Below are 19,021 nucleotides of genomic sequence, written 5' to 3' on the forward strand. Positions count from 1 at the left end.
TGCAGAAAAGGAGATTCCCTTTAAAAATGGTTGGTAACAAAAATACCATACTACCCCACAGTTTTAAAAGACAACTATGCTTCGAGTTAGAAAGGTATTTTCCCCGCTGTCTGGTTGCGAGAGTTTTCTTTTTTGATCCCCTCTTAGATTGAGATAGTAATTCATTAAAAACAATTAATTACATTCTCCAATCATTTTTTTTACATAACGAAACAGACCTTAGAAACAGTAATCCATTGCATCTTCTGTTGTTTTCTTAAATGTGACACAAACTGTGCTTGTAGCACAACTTTATATTCAAAGTCAGTTTAGTTGATATTACTGCAATGCTTGATCAGGTAGAAAAATGCAGCATTACATAAGCAGCTGTTCACAAAACAGAGCACTTTTCTTGCCTCCATGAGTCTCTGGAGAGACTCAACTACCTTTAAAAAAGTTTGGAGTTCAACTGGAAAACAATGAAAAACTAATGTTGAGTTTACTACCTCTGGCTAAAGTAGGCAAATACTACAAACATACTTGTTCCTGGCAGTCACGTCTGGCTTGTTGTTCATTATTCAGAGCTGTGCTGGCTCTCTGAAGAGCTTCCTGAACTTCTGATTGCACGGTTGACAGACTCTTCTTTAGTTCTGACAGCTACAGTGATGGGGGAGGGGGGAAACAACAAAAAAAACAAAACAAGAACAAACCCAAGACTAAATGGCCAAGGATTTTACAGAGTATTGAACACAGCAAGGCTTTGAATGTAGACAGTCATGAATAGTAGAACTGAAGGGTGGCTATTTTTAAATACTAATTTTAACCTAAAGAGAAATACTTCCAATATTTTGATTTATTGACGTAGAGCTCTTTCCTGGTAAAAATATATTACTGTTCATTCAGAGTTGGGCCTGCAGTAGTTCCTGTTGCAGTCATCTTGCTTCTTTCAACCCCAATAAGAGCCCAAATATAAAACAGACAAACAAGGGCATAGAACACTCCAGTTTTAAGAGACATGCATGCTACAACTTTGGTTTTGGCTCATGTTCCAAAAAGGTTTTCTGAAACCTTTCTCAAAGGCTTTTCTCATGTTTTTCTGCAAACTCTGCTCAAAGTTCAGGAAGACAGTAACAGCTTTACATGCACGATCACCCTAACAAAGTGATAAGGTTAATGTACTATTCATGCTTGGAAACCTCTCACAAATTTAGTTAGCCTTTTGTACATCTTAAAAGATTTAGTTATGGACACTACTATACTGTGAAAACCAACAAGTTTAGGGAATTCTGTAAAAACGCATTCTGTGGACTGTCTACAAGGGAGTTTAAGGGGGGGCATTCAGTGCATACCTGTTGTTCCATATTCTCCACAGCTTTACGTTTCTCCTCTTGTAGCTCTTGCTTTTCTTTCTCTGACTCCATCAGCTTTTTTTCTAGCTGTGCCTGATACTCTGAAGACTCCTTCAGACGAGCTTCAACTGTTGCACGAACTTCCTCCGTCACCTTCATTAAAATCCATCATAACAGATCAATTTTTTTCCTTTAAATATGGTATTCTCATGTGAAACCAGTATTTTATTAACTTAAGTCAAAATAGGTATTCTCAGCATCTCATTTAGAACAACAACATTGAAAATATGGAGAATCACAAATAGTGTTGATTTTTTTTCTTTTTTTTTTTTTTTCCCTTCAAAGCTGCAATACCTCATGAAGTACACCTAAGAAAAGTTTTAGGTGACAGCACTCTAAAGTGTAGTAGCCAGCATATCTTTTTTTATGCACTAGAATCTGCAATATTGTTAAAGCATATCAAGCCACGATGAAGTTTTTACAGTAACAGAACACAGACAGGTAACTTGGGTACTGGACAAAGAGCACTCCATCGTCTACTGATGCTGTTACTTCAGTAGAAAATGAGAATTCTGTTTCCCCCATCTATTTTATTTTGATATGCTGAGCAGCTTGGAAGAACAGGCTTCATTCGCTAGTAACATGGTGGAGTGTATTACAGATCAGAAGGTCATTCTTAAGCTAACACATACAGAGTGTTCTTTTGCATCACTGAAGACCTTACTGATGCAGAAGGCGTGAAATTAACCGCTTTTGATTGACAGCTAATTAATATTTTTCATCATTGATCACAGGGTTATAAGGAAGAGTTTTTAAAAGTCAATTCCCCTCTTTTGAAGGAGGACATTAGCAGAATGCAGCTTTGAGTCAAATTTACTATTCAACATTTTAAAAATACGCTGCAAAAACATTTAGTATTTCCATAAATGTTTTTAATAAAGTTGTCTAAAATATGGTCTTACATATTCATACTCAGTACATTCCAATGCCTTCTAAAGTAACTTTAGTTTTTTTGTAATTCCTCCCATAATCCTACGGACTGTCCTGTAGTACAAAGAAAAAATCTTTCACTTTGTTTGTCATTTTGCTCTAATACACAATGGTTACTACTTACTTGTTTTTCCTTATTAAGGGATTCCTCTAGACTAAGAACCATGGCCCTGTACTGTTCCACATTACTAGAACTAGTCTTGAGTCTTTCTCTCAGGTCATTAACTTGTTCGTCAGCTTGTCTTAGTCGACTTACAAGATCATCCACATCTTCATTTGTACTAGGCTGACCTATAATATTAGAACACATTCATTAACATTAATGAGGTTTAATTCAGTTTTTTAAACAACTGTTCTGTTGAAAACTGAAGTCTTCTTAGGATAACAACATGGAAAAACAATCACCCTCACAAAGCTTCCCTAAATAAAATTGTCAGCCCTAACCAAAATAGCAGCTTACAATAAACATTGTTGAATCAGACAAAAAAAGCTGGCTATTTAAAAATAAGCAACCTAATAGACTTAAGTTCCTTCAAATAAAAATAAAAGGTACCTTTTAGTAAGTTTTGCTTTATTTTTATCCTTTGTCAAAGACTGCTTGGACATTCATTTTACTTTAACAAATCATCCTGGTTATCATTTGTTCAAATATGTGATTGTAATCATGAAGAGGTTTATTATGTATTATTTTGTGTACTGTCCTCCTAATGATAAGTTATTACGAATTTTACCATTCTTCAAACAGCAATATTTAACATAAAGAGAAATGCAATGTAGAAAAACATCTTACCTTTCCCTGGAACCCTCTGAGATGATTGAGATGCTAGCTGAGCCTCCGTGTTGTTAAGCTGCTGTTTCAACATGGCAGTTTCTTTCTGGGCATTCTTTAAAAGCTCCTTCGTGTTAATGTGACGGTTTGTCTCAGTCTCGAGTTGCCTCTTAAGATCCAGGATATGAACCTGAAAACACAAGGTTCTTAAACTTGTAATTATTCACAAATGGCACAAAGACCAAATATGTTTGTATGTTTATAAATTTCACGTATGAAAAACGATACACTATAAGTTGGTGGAAGTCATGCCACTGTGGCTTTATTAAACACGTATAAAACATGTTTAGCATATTTATAGTTATACTTACCTCTTGATTTTTGGTAAGGGAATGTCTTTGTTCCACCTCGCTTTCTAGTTTCTTCTTCAGCTGAGATATCTCACGCTCTAGCTTTTCTATCTGATTATTGAGTCGTTGCTTCGTTTCTGTCTCGGACCTCTCCAGTATTCCCTGATAAAAAAGAGCCCAATACACTATGCTTACAATACACTTCAATAATTTCCTTCTGAATTACTGCAGCACTTCAAACAAAATTGTCACAACACTTCCTCCATACACAAAATTATTACTGCAGGGAGCAAGCAATAACAGGTAGATACAGAAAATTATGCAAAGTAGCACTTACAACGTTTTGACTTAGTTTTGAAAGATTTAATATTGATACAATAAGTTTTATTAGAAGAAAATCTATTATCCATGCAGTCTAATTCCAGGCATTAAAAAAAAAAAATCACAGAAGTTCTACTACGAAAACAGAATTCAGTCACATGATAAAACGTGCAACCTTAAATATTTATACTCTAGAATCAATATACCTTCCAACAGAAGACATAAAAAATAAAAGTAAATATACCTTAAAACAATAGGAAAATAAACTACCAAGGCAGGCTCTGGTATATTTTGCTATCATAAAAATCAACAGATTTTTTTCTTTTCACTTTATTTCATGTGTTTTGTTTTCATTTTATTGTGAAAACCCTTCTCATCAACTCAAAATTCTCAGGGCTTTGCCCAGGTAAATAACAGAATATCATAATTTAGGATAGGAATAAAAAACTTGCTTAAAGAAGTTGCTCAAACATTTTATGTTCAGTGTCAATTTGTAACAAAAAAAAAAAAAATCCACCCATCTCATGACTGTTTTATTTGATTCCCATGGGTATTTACTGAAAACTCTGAAAGACAGACCAAACTTGGACATAAGAACAATACCACATACCTGAATGGTTCGCAAGTTAGTAAGCAGCAAGTTCTGTCCTCTTTGTTCAACTAATAAAGACTCACGTTGCTGAGTCAAACGCACATCTGACATCTTTAAGATATCTTTCTCTTTTTTTAAGTTTTCTGCTCTCACCTTTAAAAGACAGCAAATACCAAGAACTTTGTTACCAATCCCAAATCTGTCCAGCAATTTCAGTATTTTTTATGATCTGTTAATGCTATTTTGAAAGAGCATTTAAGGCTATAGATTGTAAATTAAAATCCATGCAAATTAAGCCAAGAACAGTAAGAACACAACTGTTTGACAAATGTAGGCATCAAATAAACGTGCACACAAACTCTGACAAATTTAACAGCTGATGCACGCAAAAAGCCACACTTTCAAGTTCTGACAGCTTTCAATATGAAAAACTCTTGTGCTAACTTGGAATATCTAGCAGTATAAACACACTGTATTACTAACCTCTGCCACTGCCAGTTTTTCATTAGCTCCCCTCAGGTCTTGAGTCATAGTGTTAATTATCTGCTCTTGCTTCTGAGTTGTTGCTGTGAGTTTCTGGGTTCTTTCATGCAGGGATGTTATTTCTCGACGATAGCCTTCAACGTTATCCTGCAGCATTTCATAACTTCCCATGGAATAACAAAGCAAAGTATGTGTTTGCCACATTAAATTGTTGGATATAATTTCAAGAGGTGTATGTACACAGGTGTATGTTTCATGTTCTTGTGTGTCAGTTTGCACACATGTGGCTCACTCAACTAGAAGGTATGTTCTTGATCCCACCTTCACTATTTCCTTTGTGATCTTTAACAGAATAGACAATATTAATGTTTAACTTGCAACTCTTCCTGAGCAAACGATACCAACCAGTCCACATGATTCTACTGACAGAGAACACACACACAAGGCAGTGAATTTAAATAGCTGATTTACCGTTTGGAGGCAAACTCCAGCTGTGTGGATATCTTTGCATTTTGTGACCTCAAGTCTGTGACCTGCTCCTGAAGCTTTTCATTTTGTTCATTCAGCAACTTGTCATTCTCCGCCTTTTCTTTTTTATAGTTCTCAAAAACTTCCTGCAACTACATCAAAGAACAGACATTAACGTGCCTACAAGAGTAAAAAGAAATAGTGATAGCTTTCTACCGTATTTATTGAAAAACATACCTGCTTAAGTGCTGCCTTAGCCTCCACAGTCTCCACTGACTCAGTCATTGACACTGGAGCAGGAGTTGACATGGCCTGAGGTAAACTTGGGCGCTTTGGAGTAGATGTAAGAGAAATCTCCTCTGGTAATATACCTGAAGCTAAAAAAAAAAAAAAAAAAAAAAAAGAAGGGGATTTTAAAGGAAACAGTTGAATGAATGCTTGTCAAAGCAGAAGATCATTAACCACACTGAAATATGACTAAAACCGGTACTGTATTTCTAGGAAGGTCTTGGGCTCTGCTCAGCAACGATTCTTTATACCTGCAATATGCTACCAGAACACACGTAGTCACCACTACACATCAGTCATTACGTAGCAAGTTACTATACTGTAAAAATAAAATCACATGTCTAAATCCAAATTCATGGGTTTTCTAGTGAGTAAGGGTAAAAGTTGAATACGAGTAACAGAAGTTACTAGTACCATTACAGCACCACTGCTGAAAGCTCATAACAAATGACAATTTTTCTTTTTCAATGGTGCAGAAACATGAGGCTTACCTTGCAAAGGAATGATAGCTCCTGTGGTCTGTGCCAACAATATGCGGAACATATCACGCTGACGCACTATAGACTCAACAAGCTGCAACTGATGATGACGCGATTCACGCAGTTTTTCTAGCTCATTGAGAGCTTCCTCAAGCTGACTCTGAAGCTCAGAAATTCTGAAAACAAGAACAGTTGTTTTCAGTAACATATACAGCGAGACGTACCAAGATGACACAACCCTTACGTTTTGTCACAAGACCTTCCGTGCACATTGATTGCATCTTTGACAAGTTAAGCACCACCAAGATTTTTAAGCAAACTTACAGGAAGATCGGGCTTGCCATTTTGTGACAAGTAAAGTAGGCCTCTTCCATGAAGAGCAGAACTGAGGCAATCCTATTCATGTGAACAACTTCAAACAACAGTCAGTGGCATGAGCAGAGAATCAGGCTAAGCGCTTTAAATCCAGAATTACGTTATCTATGGGCTTTACAGCTAGTGAATTAGATATGCACATATTCAATTTTTTCTTCAGCTATGAAGGAATCAAAACTTCTTCAGCTACTTCAGGAATGAAAACTTATCTTTCTTTTTCAAGAAACACCTCTGTTGTGTGAAGCCATGTTCACTAAAAGACTGACAGTTATTCTCACTTTGGATTTTGATGAGGACCTATTACAAGATACATAGCTATAAAGCCCTTTTAATCTACACCTGAAGACAATGTTGCTTAATAACAATTTGCCTTTATGAATTACATAGCTGCTCATGAGCATATGCTCACTTACATATGCACACAATAGCAATCAGAAGCAAAAAACTGGAAAAGTGTTTGAATAAATCCCTGATACTACTTAGTAGAAACAGTTTACTAGAAGGAACAGATAACTAACTTAGATGATGTTGTTTCTTGCTCCTCTTTTTCTCTCGCCTCTCCCAGCTCCCGAAGAGCCACCAAGAGACGCTGATTCTGCTGCTGAAGTTCTTCAATATTTCTGTAAGAGACTAGATGTTGAGATATCACTTCAGAAGAGCTACTGATGTCAGCAGAGCTCACTTCTTCATCACGAATCACATGATTGCCTCTAGCTTCTTCAAGTTCCATTAAAAGCACACGAATCTGAAAGAGAACATTCTAGTCTAAGACTTGCACAGACTCAAAAGTTCGCTCTGAAAAAACAATGTATTAGAAATAAAGTACTTGGAAATTAAGTACTTTTTCCTACAATATACAAACTATTACAATCAATAAATCATTGTAAAATAATTATATTATAGAAAAAACAGTTTGACAAAAGAAAACCACTTCAAGATCAGAAGTAGATAATCTGTGTTCAGTTCTACAAACACAGGACATTCCAATCAAAGAAGTTAAATATATGAGTTTTCCATGTCAGATGTTTAACTATTATCCTAAGCAGCATCACTTTTATACAGCTAAACTTATGCCAGTTTTGTAAGCAGAAATGTAAAATACCACGCTGTCCTAAGGAGAAGCTTTTAACATCACTAAGGCTCTTATGACAACCAAAGTCTACATGACTGTGGCTGAACACAACTGTCAAGTAAACTTCAGGAACACAGCACCGTATTAATAAATAAATTGCAAATAGTACATTTAACCACAGCAACATTTATTCTACCTGCTGTGAAAGATCTTTTACTTGGATTTCCAGTCTCTGATTTTCTCTTTCAAGCAGAGAGGCGTGCTTATTAGCTTTATCGGCATCCTCCTGCAATCGCTGGATTTCCTGCAAGCATATAAACATTAAGAAGCACATATCAATTCAACTCAGACACACGCCTTTCCAGAGAGATAATGTCATGTAGAGACATGCCTTGTGAATCAAACCCTGCTTTACTACTTTAAAACTACACTCCCGAGTTTAAATTCCACATATTTAGGAATCAAAAGCCATGCTCTTTCATGCTGTATTAGTTAGTGTATACATAAAAATTAATGGGAAGTGAGCACTGAAGTCCAATTTTATTTCTTTGGACAGACAAATACTAGTCTTTGTTTATGAAGAATTCTCTCTCAGAAAAAACAGATTGTAAGTCACCACATTTAAGCCTTCACTAAAAAAACTCTGAAAAATGTTGGTTCTGTGAAATACTTCATACTGTCCAATAAATCGCAAGCTAGAAGTTCAACAGATATTTTCCCCCAATAAAAGTTGACTAGAAGATCCATTTTATATATTTACTAACAGCCATTAAGGAATTAAAAATAATTTTTTCCATAATTTTACATGCTCTTTTGTTTTATACTGACCTTCATAGCTTGTTCAAGCTTTGCAGACAGACTAGCAACAGCTTTTTGGGAACGCTCAAATTCTTCACGCTGACGTTTTAAGATTGGTGCTTTGGCTTCTACTTCCTGCACTATTTCATCCAAGTATTTATTGATTCTCTTATTCTCCATCTTTTCCAAAAGCAACTGATCCTGAGCTTCTACATATGCATTGTACAGCTGCAACAAAACATTTTTTGGTTTGGTTTGGTTTTTTGTTTCTTTGTTTTTGACACATCTGGACAGACTTCTTAAAAGAGAACCACTGGTAATTGTACAATTCATACCTTAAGGTAGTATATAATTTTATATAATTCTAAACTAGTTACTTCAGAGAAACAAGTTGGACTTTCAAAACAATGTGTTTTTAGGACTCATACCATGGCAAAGCAGTTATCCCTATTAATTTAAAAATGGCAAACTTTTGTTGTGCAACTGTATGCAGTTGAAGAATTCTTTGTAAAAAGGACAATTCTTAAGCAAGTTTAAGACAATAGAAATATCAAAACTAGTATCACAAAAGAAAGCAGCAAGCACAGAAGAAAGTAATGGCTGGACAGAATGACCAGTAACAAACAAAATCAAAATACAAATTGCATAAACAGAAGTGTAAAAAAACCCTAGAATATATACCATTATGTTAATTTTTTCTGCAAGTATCAGCCAAATGCACAGAGGTACAGATTTTAAAATTATGTAAATAAGCAAAAAAAAAAGCTCCTCCCAAAAATGCATATAGAAAATAAGTTTATGTGCACAAAACCCCCCATATTTCAGAAGAACAACTTAAAAGACCTTACAAATGTTTAGATTTACTAAAGAAAAACTGTAAGGTATGGCAAAAAAAAATCCCAATAACTTAGCTCAAAGTGCCTCAAACGCATGAAAAGATTTCCTCGACTTCAGTCAGGCATTACACCAAACCCAAAACAGTGAATGAAGTCTGCACCCTTTTATTATTAGTATATCTCTGTTGGCATTCCAAAGGCCTTGAAATTGAAGAGTTTCTTCTCACTTACCTCAGTTAATTTCATTCCAGGTTTGACTACTTTAGCTACTGCTGCAGCAGTGGGAGACATAGCTGCCAGCTCCTCCTCAGACAATATGGCTCCTGAAGACAGAATCCCACCAATTACTGTTAGAAAGCTGCAATAATTCCCACATAAATATTCTTTACTAATATAAAGAATGTCTTTGTACGCCTTTGTGCTTTATAACTACCGTATTTTAAATGACTATTTTAAGCCCTTAAAGTTACTGGTTTAAGAATTTTCTGTAATCTGTATCATATTTATACACGTGCAAGTGACTGGTATTATATACAATATTCTATGTCATACATTATCAACATCTCAGCATTTCAAATTAAACTGGTCAGAAAGGCTTTTGCTATTAGACTCTTAAAATTTAGATCATATTTCAAATATGAAATAGCTGGAGCAGGGCTTAACATCGGAATCATCGGAATGCCTCTCTGTTCCTTCCTGCTCTGCTCTCTCTTTCCTTTAGAAATTACTTATATGTAGCAAATAAACTATTCCTTTCACCAAAAAAAGATACAACAGTGAATATTGAGCAAAATTTAATGTTAAATTGAAATTTAAGGACAGAAGTTTGTTTTCTGTTGCCTTTTTTTTTTAAAGGAAAGTAAGAATAGTTTCTCATCCCCACTCCCCTCTCCAGAAAAGCATTAAAAGCATGATCATTCGGCCTTAAGGAAATGTTTCCTCTCCCTTTTCTTTGAAAAGGTAAGTCAGATCTACAAAAGAACTTCAGAACACATTTTGATAAAAATGCATTTTCTAGTGGTGGTGGTGGGGGTAGTATGTATTTTCATATATATACACACATGAAAAAGCTTCTAAAATTCACGACAGGAAATTAGCAAAGATGAATTACGATTAATGCACTTACTTCCTCCAGAAATTCAGCATATTATTTTCATGCAAGACGACAGAAAGCCTGAGGCTTTATGTATTTTAGTTCCCAGTATCATCCCTACCTTTGCGCTTTGTGGCAGACAGTAAATCATTAGCATTCTCCAGCTCCTTTTCCAGCTTACTGATCTTCTCTCTCAGTTCTTTCTCCATTACAGCTTTTGACTCTTCCACCTCAGCCAAATGCTCCTGGGTTGCTTTATTAGCTAAAATTAAATCAGACAAGCAGTTTGCAGTGTTGTGGTTGGTTTTATTTTTTTCTTCTAAAAAGATCAAAATTTGCATATGTACCTTAAATTTTACTTTATGTGATCTGCAGAAGCTCATGCTGATAAGAAAACTCAGTAGCACGACAGAAGCACGAACTGCTGCCTAACCCCTTTACTTAGAAGAGGGCTAAAATGTGAACTGTCCTTTTATCAGTGAAAAGGAATCTAAACTGCTAAACTAAACCAATGATGTGTCTTGCAAAATTAGCTCCTCTCATGAAAATCTAAAGTGAAGTTCCAGGTATATTTGAAAATATTTCCCTCGCCCTCACCCACGCCAAGTAAATTCAACTAGCCAGGTAACATTTTTTGTTACAAAGTGACTGATGTTCCCACCATCCCAAAAGCCTAATGAAGCTCCTTTCATAAACGCTCAACACCTACTTTTCAATGCATCACGGTAGTTACAAAGGAGTGCAACTGTTCTGTTCCATTTCCCATTTCTCACTCACAGCTTACCTTCACCTGCTTCCTTCAGCAGCTTGTGCAGCTCTTCTACTGCTCCCGTCAGTTCATTGCTCTTTGCCTCCGAGTCATCAGCCGCACTCTAGATAAAAGCATTTTATTTAATCTTTTAGTACGTAGCAACAGCAACTGTATTTTTATAAGAAAGTTCAAACTGACATGCAGGTTTTTCTTGAGTAAAATGCTAAAAGATTCACCTAAACTGGACATTCTCCTTCCACTTGGATAAAGTCCTCCTTCAATGCAAACTGCCCATCTGAGCATAAAGTATCAGACATTGATTTGATATGACAAATCCAGATAAAACATATGCCCCCTAGCTGCTTTATAGCTGGTGCTGGCTTTGTTCCTTCTCTTCACTAAAGAAAATTTGGAGAAATTTTGAGCGCTCAATTTCGATCATTCTGAAAATTTTGGTATTTTTAGGGCATCTTATATAAACAGTTTATGTTCCTTTGCTTCCAGTCAGAGATCTCACAAGTGCAAGACCGTACAATACTTTAGCAATTCTGCAGGTCCATTAGAGATAACTGAAATGAAGTGGATTCAACTTTTGCTAATCAGTGAAGACTCAGAACAGGCTCCCATGGGAGGGCACTCAATCTCGATGCTTTTAATATCAGGTCAGACAGATATGTCAGCAGTTATAAGTACGTAGCAAACCCTATGTTAAGGAGAAGACAAAACTTTAAGCCCCTTCAAATCAATGATTCTGTAATAAAAGCATGAATGAATAGGAGTAAAAAAACCCCAACAAAACCAAAACAAAACCAAATTAAAAGGCAAATGGTAATGCATTATGCTCCAGAAAAGTTAGCTATTGACTTGCTGTTCAGCTGAACAGACATCAGTTTACAGCTCATCAAAGTATTAATGTAGAACTCAGAATTAAGCAGGGTAGAATGTTTATGGGGGTATCTATGCAAGAAAACACAGGAAACAGAATTCATTAACCTGTGAATCTAATTTGCATAAACTACAGAGCAATCAGTTGTCCTCTATAGCTGACTTTCCCTTAGTCAATACGTTACAGGATATTTTTCACTCTTTGAGCCAACAAAACAAAAATTAGTTGTTTAGATGGTGCTTATTTGACACAATACATGACATTCACCTGTGTCTTAATGAGATCACTAACACTTGCAGCGTTATTTGAAATGAACGTCTACCAACCAAACTCAGAAAAATCTCTTGCACAGTCATAATTTACAAACCTTTACCTCCTAATACAACATCATAAGACACAGCCACGCTCACACATCACGAAGCCTCAAAACAGAGAGCATAAAATTATTATTTTAACCTCATTTTTGCTTAACCTACAAAATGATCCAAGCAATGTAAGATTTCAAATGGTGCTTAAGACAGCAACAAAGAAAACAACGTTTTGGATGTTTCACAATGTTTTGCAGTGGAAGTTAGTCTCCCCCACATCCACAATTTGTGGGGAAAAAAACCAAAAGTGGCCTGCATTATATTTAATGCTACGATTCAGACCCAAATAACATTAATATACACTTATAATAGAACCAGTAAACTCACCTTATACAAATTGGATAATTTTATGTGGGCATTCAGTTCATTGTGGAATCGTTCCTCCACACTAGCTTGCTGTTCTTTTCCCTAATAAATTAAAGAAGAGAGAGGGTTAGGGAGCATTCTACTATTTCTATTTCACACATTTTGTTTTTTAATTTGTTGAAGCAACTGTAACGCTGTTTCACATGTACTTCAAGTTGTCTTACCTCCTTCAGTTTATTCAAAAGGTCTTCCACATGCTTCTGAAGATTTTCATTTGACTGTTTTAAGCCATTTACCTGTTCCTCCATTCTGGAAACCTGTTCAAAGAATAAATGAGATCATCATCTATAAATTTGTCTTTCCAGTCCAGTTTATTTTGGAAAATACCCACCACATTGTTTTTTTACTTTAAAAAAAACCCCAAAAGTTCCAGAAAGAGCATAATTGGTCACATTTTCTAACAGTCTTTGCTCTCATGTGTTCAGCTAAACGAAAAAGCGAGAATCCCCAAACTTCTCTCATTATGCATAACCAAATAAACCCACAAGCCTCAGAGAAGTTAAGTGCCACAGAAAACCTGTCCAATTGTCATAGTTATTAAAGAAACTGCTCAGGTACTCAAACGGAAGTTCACTGAAGCTGTGTATTTCCAAAATAGGGCCATTGAGTCTGCCATGTATTTTGTTGCAGGAAAACAAAAATATCAACATTCTTTGCAGAGTGGTGTGATAAGTCAGATCCTTCTGCCCCTTCTCCTCACTAAGAACTGTATTCCCATACATTTTAATAGCATTGTACCATTATATAGCTTTGTTATCTGGAACTCCAAAATTTCTAGCTTACAATCTTTGACTTTTCTATTCTAGATAATGCTAACTACATGTATTCCTTAAAAATCACAAGTTAAAAGAAAGAATACCTCCTTATTAATTGCAAAACACACTTTTTTTTTTTTACTCAAAGACAGTTATTAAAGTACTTGGTTTTAAAAAATACAGTTAAAAAACTTGGTATTAAAAAATACAGTTAAACAGAAGCTATAGTTTATAAGAGATGGCAAAAGCATTCAGCAATTACACTACCTCCTCCTTCTTGTTCTCCAGATTACATTTAAGCTCCAAGATTTCATTGCCTTTCTCCCTGGCAGTATGTAGAAGTTCATCTGTTTTGGCTTTCAACTCAGCGTTCAGCCACGTGTTTTGATTCTGTAGTAGTTCTTTTTCTTGCTCCAATCTTTTCTCACGATACTAAAAAGAAAATTGCGTAGTGTAATCATACTGGTTCCCCAGAAAATAAAGAAGCTAATCAAAGTATTATGATCAGAGTAGGAATAGCAGAAGCATACTGTAATTTGGTAAAGAGCACCAAATGACAGGCAGTGTTCCTTATTACATTAGTAATACTAACTTACCAGTCTCAAACTACGAGAACTTCTTGAAACTTGAGCTACTTTACTCAAAGTTTACGTTAGCTGGGTATATTAACTAGATTAATATCTAAAGGAAATAAATTAAGGTATCAAAGATTTCCTCCTCTTTTCTCCTTTCCTCCTCTCTTTCAGCTCTTTATAGAGTTTATTCCGCCCATAGAGAATCGGTGCAGGTTCAAAATAAATATTTTTCTCCGTTCTACCCACCTTCACGGACTGGAGTCCTTCTTCCTAGTGGGTAGGAGCAGCCACCATTGCCACCAATAAGGCTTGGACATGCTTGCCCAACTTGATGCCCCCTTGCCTTCTATAAATGTGTCGCACTTCCAGTCACAGCCACCAATTTTTATTACAAAGTAATTTGTTATAAATAACAGGAGCACACTCGACCTACTTTCCAAGTCAATAATGCCAAAATAATGATTACATCACATGTAAACAATTACTTATTAGAACATTTAACACGTAATATGCATATAAAGTACTACTCACCTTCATGGAAATATCTGATGTTTGAAGTTCATCCAGCTTTAATTGAAGTTTCACCTTTTCTGTGTTTGCTTCTGTAAGCTTTTCATTTAAACGTTTAACATCCTCTGGAGGAGGGAAATCAGTGTTAAAAAGCCTAATTGTATAACAGCTTTAATTACTCAGCTTGACTAAATTGTAAAGAACGAGAACAAGCAAGATATAATGTAACTGTATACTGTGCAATAAGATACTGTATAGTGTAGGTTTTTGTATCTATAAAACCAAGCATCAAACTGCTGTGTTCTTCTGCAATTAGCATGTAATTTCCTGCCTTGTTTTCTTTTCTCTGAATACTCTTTCCTGTTAATCCATTATCTGGTGCTGCCTATACAGACTGGATACTCCGTACTAGCTCAATTGTTCAAGCATGTCTTTTATTTAGCAAAATCATGTGAAGTACTTTGTTAGTATGTTCTTGGCTGTACCGTTTAAATGTTCGACTTCCTGAGATTGTCTTTCACTTGTTCGAACCAAATCTCTCTTTTCAGCTTCCAGTTCTTCTTTTTCTCTACTTAAATGGCTCTGAAAAAAATTGCAAAACAGCGATAAAGAAACGTGATCAGCTTTCTATAACAGTTTATAGTCGCTATTGACACTTATCATCACAGAGAAGCATGCTAAACCACAAGTTGCCCCAGCCAACTGAACACTGGGATTAAGAGGCTTTTATGGTGGGCAGCTGAATCAGTCTAAACTACACAGTATGAAAGCATGGCTGCTTCCATTTCTTCTATCATGCTGGCATATATAATTCAAACAAATGCAGGTTAATGTACCTCTTCTAGTGCCTAATAGCCAACACATTTCAATTAATGTTTTTTCCCCATAAATTACTCTGATACTGATGTCCAGCCGGCCCTTTGTGCTTAAGTGCGAAATGCCACTATCACATAAGATTAGACAGCAAAGCTGAGAGAAGTATCACACAGCTTTCAAGACCAGCGTACTGAACAGGTAGTGTTCATGCCTTTGCTTTTCAATTGGCAGAGAGGTCCAGACTGCCACAGGACTACCTCTGGTTCCAGCTGTATTCAAATGAAGATCAGCATGAAAATGGTTGAACTCAGAGCAGATGAAACAAACTGAAGGCCTAACAGAAATCCAAAACAAGCAACAGGAAGTATTCAAAACTGCATCTTATTTTAATATTCTTTGAAAGACAGCTTTGATAGTTAAGACTTCACTGAAACAGTTTGGTTAAATAAAAGTTAATATTTGGTTAAATAGTTTACAAGGAATGAACACATGCAACAAACCAATATAAAAATCAAATAAAAGTCAATAGTCTTGGATCATTTATAGGCTATAGTACTGCCTCTGCTTTCTAAGGTGTCAATACAAACCACGTTAGCCAGGCCCAGGTAAGCCCCTCTGGGGAAACAATCCAATCCGTCTTCTCATTGTGGACAAATCAATCTAATAATAATGTTCTCACTTCCTGCTGCAAAATTAGTGTTCTGCTGGATGGATCAGTCAGCTGAAGTGACTCATCCTGCAACCCCATGACTTTTGAGCGTCACGCAAGGAAAACTGTGCTAGAGTGTGGGAAAGGGTAAGGGAAAAAAACAGAACCCTTCACACCTTTGACCGATTTTTGAGGTTTGGCTTAAAGTCACTTCACAACAGGTTTCAGTTAGAACAAAAAAATCTATCCAAACTGAAATAAAAGCATCTGCTCTGACATATGTTTACCTGTAATTCAGTTTGCTAAAACACCAGCATTTACTTAAAAAAACCTACACAATTTTCCTGTACGCACAGCCATATAAGTATGTGCATCAATACATATTTGTGCTGATATTGATATAGTCCAGTTTGGAAACTGATTGCGTTCCTTGCTGCAATGAGACAGGTAAACCAAAGTCTTTCAACTTATCATCCAGTTTTTCCAGTACCTGAATGGCTGCATTACGATCCTGAGCAGCTTCAAGTTCTTTATTTTTCTCATTCAGTGACTTCAACTGTTCATCTGTTGGATGAGAAGAAACAGTAGTGAGGGATCTCCACTGTAACAATGATAGAATTCACTCTCCAAATGCAATGAAGCCAAAATTCCCCTTAACAACATTAAAAAAAAAATAGAGAAAGAAGAATTCAAGACTTTGCTATGGATGGACTAGGTAGTACTGCGACAAACTAATGCAATCCTTAGAGCAGAGGCATTTATTGTCAAGATCAATACATAATCCACTGTACTACTATTACTACAAAAATCAGAAAGCAAGAGGTTTTTTTATCTCTAACAAAAATGCCATTAAAAAGAACCCCACTTAAACAGAAAATCAAAACATCTCTCTTGCAGAAATAATGTAGTTGATGGATGGGTTTGCAACTCCTATTTAAAACTTGAAACATTGCAGCATAACACTGGACTAAAGAATGAATATCCTGTCCAATCTTAAGAATGTGCAGTTATACTCACGAAGTTTTTTAAGCTCCTCACGGAGAGTCTGACATTCTTGTGTCTCATTAACAAGTCTCTCCTGACTTTGAGCCAGACGCTTTTCTACTTCAAAGTACTGTTGTTCTGCAAAATAACAATGTTAACTCAATTCCACTTAATAAACATTTATTTTTCTCTCTCACCTTTATCAAGGATCCTTATTAATGGACATCTTTAATAAAGAACAGTATTTCTAAAGAAAGTAGCTAAAAATAATAAGACTGCAGTAGAATTTGAAAAAAGGTATTTTTGAAAGCAAAAAAATGCATTTCTGGATTGAATTAACATTGTTTAAAATACTTTGTTAGCATGGAAAGTGATCTGCTTCCAGAAATGATCCATAAAATAACAGCCTAATTAATTTTAATAGTTCTTTTACATTTCTGATGTAGCTAGAGAACATTGTATCAGCACAATTATGCAGTAGAGTCTCAACAACTTAAAACTTCTTTTATCTGTAGCGTCTTTCTATGCACATACAATAAAATCCACACAACCCTAGGTATCAAGGGATCTGATTATTTTTAATGAACACTTCTTAAAATGAACTCTTATGCTCAATGCTGCATATCCCATAGCATTGAAAAAAATAATCAGATCTAAATTTTGGTTATCTGAAACAGCAACTGTGTCAGAGAGCTTAACTGTAAAATACTTAATAAAAGCAGAACTAATCTCACCCTCTGGCATAGTGGGGCTTCTAAGGAAATACCAAAGGATTTTTATTTATCTTATGCTTCCTATCATACCCTACAACTTCAAATAATGCTGCTCCTCCAACCACATATGAAAAGAACCGACCTGAGACTGACCTGTTAAAATCTGTGGGTTACCTTAATTTACACTATATTTATTAATTTACTTTAGCAAGATTTTTATCATGAAAGAGATGGGTGGAAGTTTATATCAGAAGTACATCACCCACCTGATAAATTAATTCATATTCACAACCCTGCCCAGCGCTTACACTCATCTACACTCTTGTCTCATTTCTACCCCAGTTCTCTACTGGTATTATCTTTCTGTGATCAAGTGACCTCCAAATCAATATCAAAACGTTTATTCTATCAGGAGCATTTAACAGAAAGATTATGGTCTTCAACATGGAAGTTAACAGAAAAAGTATAAACCTAAGGTTATTTGAGAGTTGGGTAAACAAATCATTATTTCTTTTCCACAACAAGGATCAAAGCAGACTGAAGCTTGTTAAAAATCTGATGAAAAGCTGTTCTTTAAGCCGATTTTGAATGCAGTTTTAACCCCAAGTAGTCTTTCGCAAAAGAAAAAAATAAAATCAGACTCCTCTTGCCAAGCAAAACTGAGAGAAAAAACCCTATCAGGCCTCAACTGAAGGGACCCTTCCCAGTCAACAGACACGCCCCCGCCTCACGGCCCCCGGCCAGGCAGAGAACGCACGTCCCCACCTCACAGGCCCCAGGTCACCCCCTGAAAGCATTTCGCAGGCAACCACGACCTGTCAGGCCCAGCCCTGCCCCCCCCACTCCTCTCATCAGAGGGGGCCACGACACTGCTACTCGCTAAAAGCGCGTCGGAGGTGGGGGGGGCAAATCGGCCCGACCCCAGCTCACCCGTCCCCAGCCGAGCTGTCAGCCCGCTGCCTCTGCCCGAGGACCCGGACGAGCGGATCCCGCTCAGCCCTTGGGCAACTCAGCCCCCTCCCCAGGGACCACCCCGGGGCCTGCCCCGTTCCCGCTGCCCCCTCACCTCCATTCCCGTCCTCTCAGCTTCCCCCTCCCCACACTCACCGCTGTCCACCTTGAAGCGCTCATGCCTGGCTCGGAGCCCGTCGATCTCGCTCTGCTGATCGGCCAGGAAGCGCTCCAGCTTCCCCTGCACCGGCTTGGGCAACTTGGAGAGCTCGGCCCGCTCCAGGACCTGCTGCAGCACGGCCGCCATCTTGGCAGCAGCCACAGCTGCGCTTTCCGGCCTCAGCGCCGCCGGCCGCCACACGCCCAACAGCGCAGGCGCAGGAATGGCGCCGGTGGGCCGTGCCCTGCGGCATCATGGGAAGTGTAGTTTTCCAGGCGCATGCAGCGCGCGCCCA

General features: G+C 37.0%; 1 protein-coding gene across 3 annotated transcripts in view; it reads right to left on the reverse strand.

Moving 5' to 3' along the window:
* TPR (translocated promoter region, nuclear basket protein) overlaps positions 1–18,925 on the reverse strand; it is a 39,675-nt gene extending 20,750 nt beyond the window's left edge. For all 3 annotated transcript variants that reach the window (XM_074877136.1, XM_074877135.1, XM_074877134.1), the window contains exons 1-24: positions 18,723–18,925; positions 16,936–17,040; positions 16,409–16,482; positions 14,939–15,035; positions 14,475–14,578; positions 13,636–13,800; positions 12,778–12,870; positions 12,575–12,655; positions 11,027–11,114; positions 10,364–10,504; positions 9,381–9,472; positions 8,344–8,541; positions 7,712–7,819; positions 6,962–7,188; positions 6,081–6,244; positions 5,539–5,678; positions 5,305–5,453; positions 4,834–4,996; positions 4,369–4,503; positions 3,459–3,599; positions 3,109–3,277; positions 2,443–2,609; positions 1,329–1,481; positions 520–636 (exon numbers count right to left, since the gene is read on the reverse strand). In XM_074877136.1, coding sequence (XP_074733237.1) covers positions 520–636; positions 1,329–1,481; positions 2,443–2,609; positions 3,109–3,277; positions 3,459–3,599; positions 4,369–4,503; positions 4,834–4,996; positions 5,305–5,453; positions 5,539–5,678; positions 6,081–6,244; positions 6,962–7,188; positions 7,712–7,819; positions 8,344–8,541; positions 9,381–9,472; positions 10,364–10,504; positions 11,027–11,114; positions 12,575–12,655; positions 12,778–12,870; positions 13,636–13,800; positions 14,475–14,578; positions 14,939–15,035; positions 16,409–16,482; positions 16,936–17,040; positions 18,723–18,873 — 3,222 coding nt within the window. In that variant the 5' untranslated portion in view covers positions 18,874–18,925. The remainder of the gene's footprint in view (positions 1–519; positions 637–1,328; positions 1,482–2,442; positions 2,610–3,108; positions 3,278–3,458; positions 3,600–4,368; positions 4,504–4,833; positions 4,997–5,304; positions 5,454–5,538; positions 5,679–6,080; positions 6,245–6,961; positions 7,189–7,711; positions 7,820–8,343; positions 8,542–9,380; positions 9,473–10,363; positions 10,505–11,026; positions 11,115–12,574; positions 12,656–12,777; positions 12,871–13,635; positions 13,801–14,474; positions 14,579–14,938; positions 15,036–16,408; positions 16,483–16,935; positions 17,041–18,722) is intronic.
* Between the last annotated feature and the right edge of the window lie 96 nt (positions 18,926–19,021).

Source organism: Strix uralensis, chromosome 8 (genome assembly GCF_047716275.1).
Source record: "Strix uralensis isolate ZFMK-TIS-50842 chromosome 8, bStrUra1, whole genome shotgun sequence".
Classification (NCBI taxonomy): domain Eukaryota; kingdom Metazoa; phylum Chordata; class Aves; order Strigiformes; family Strigidae; genus Strix; species Strix uralensis.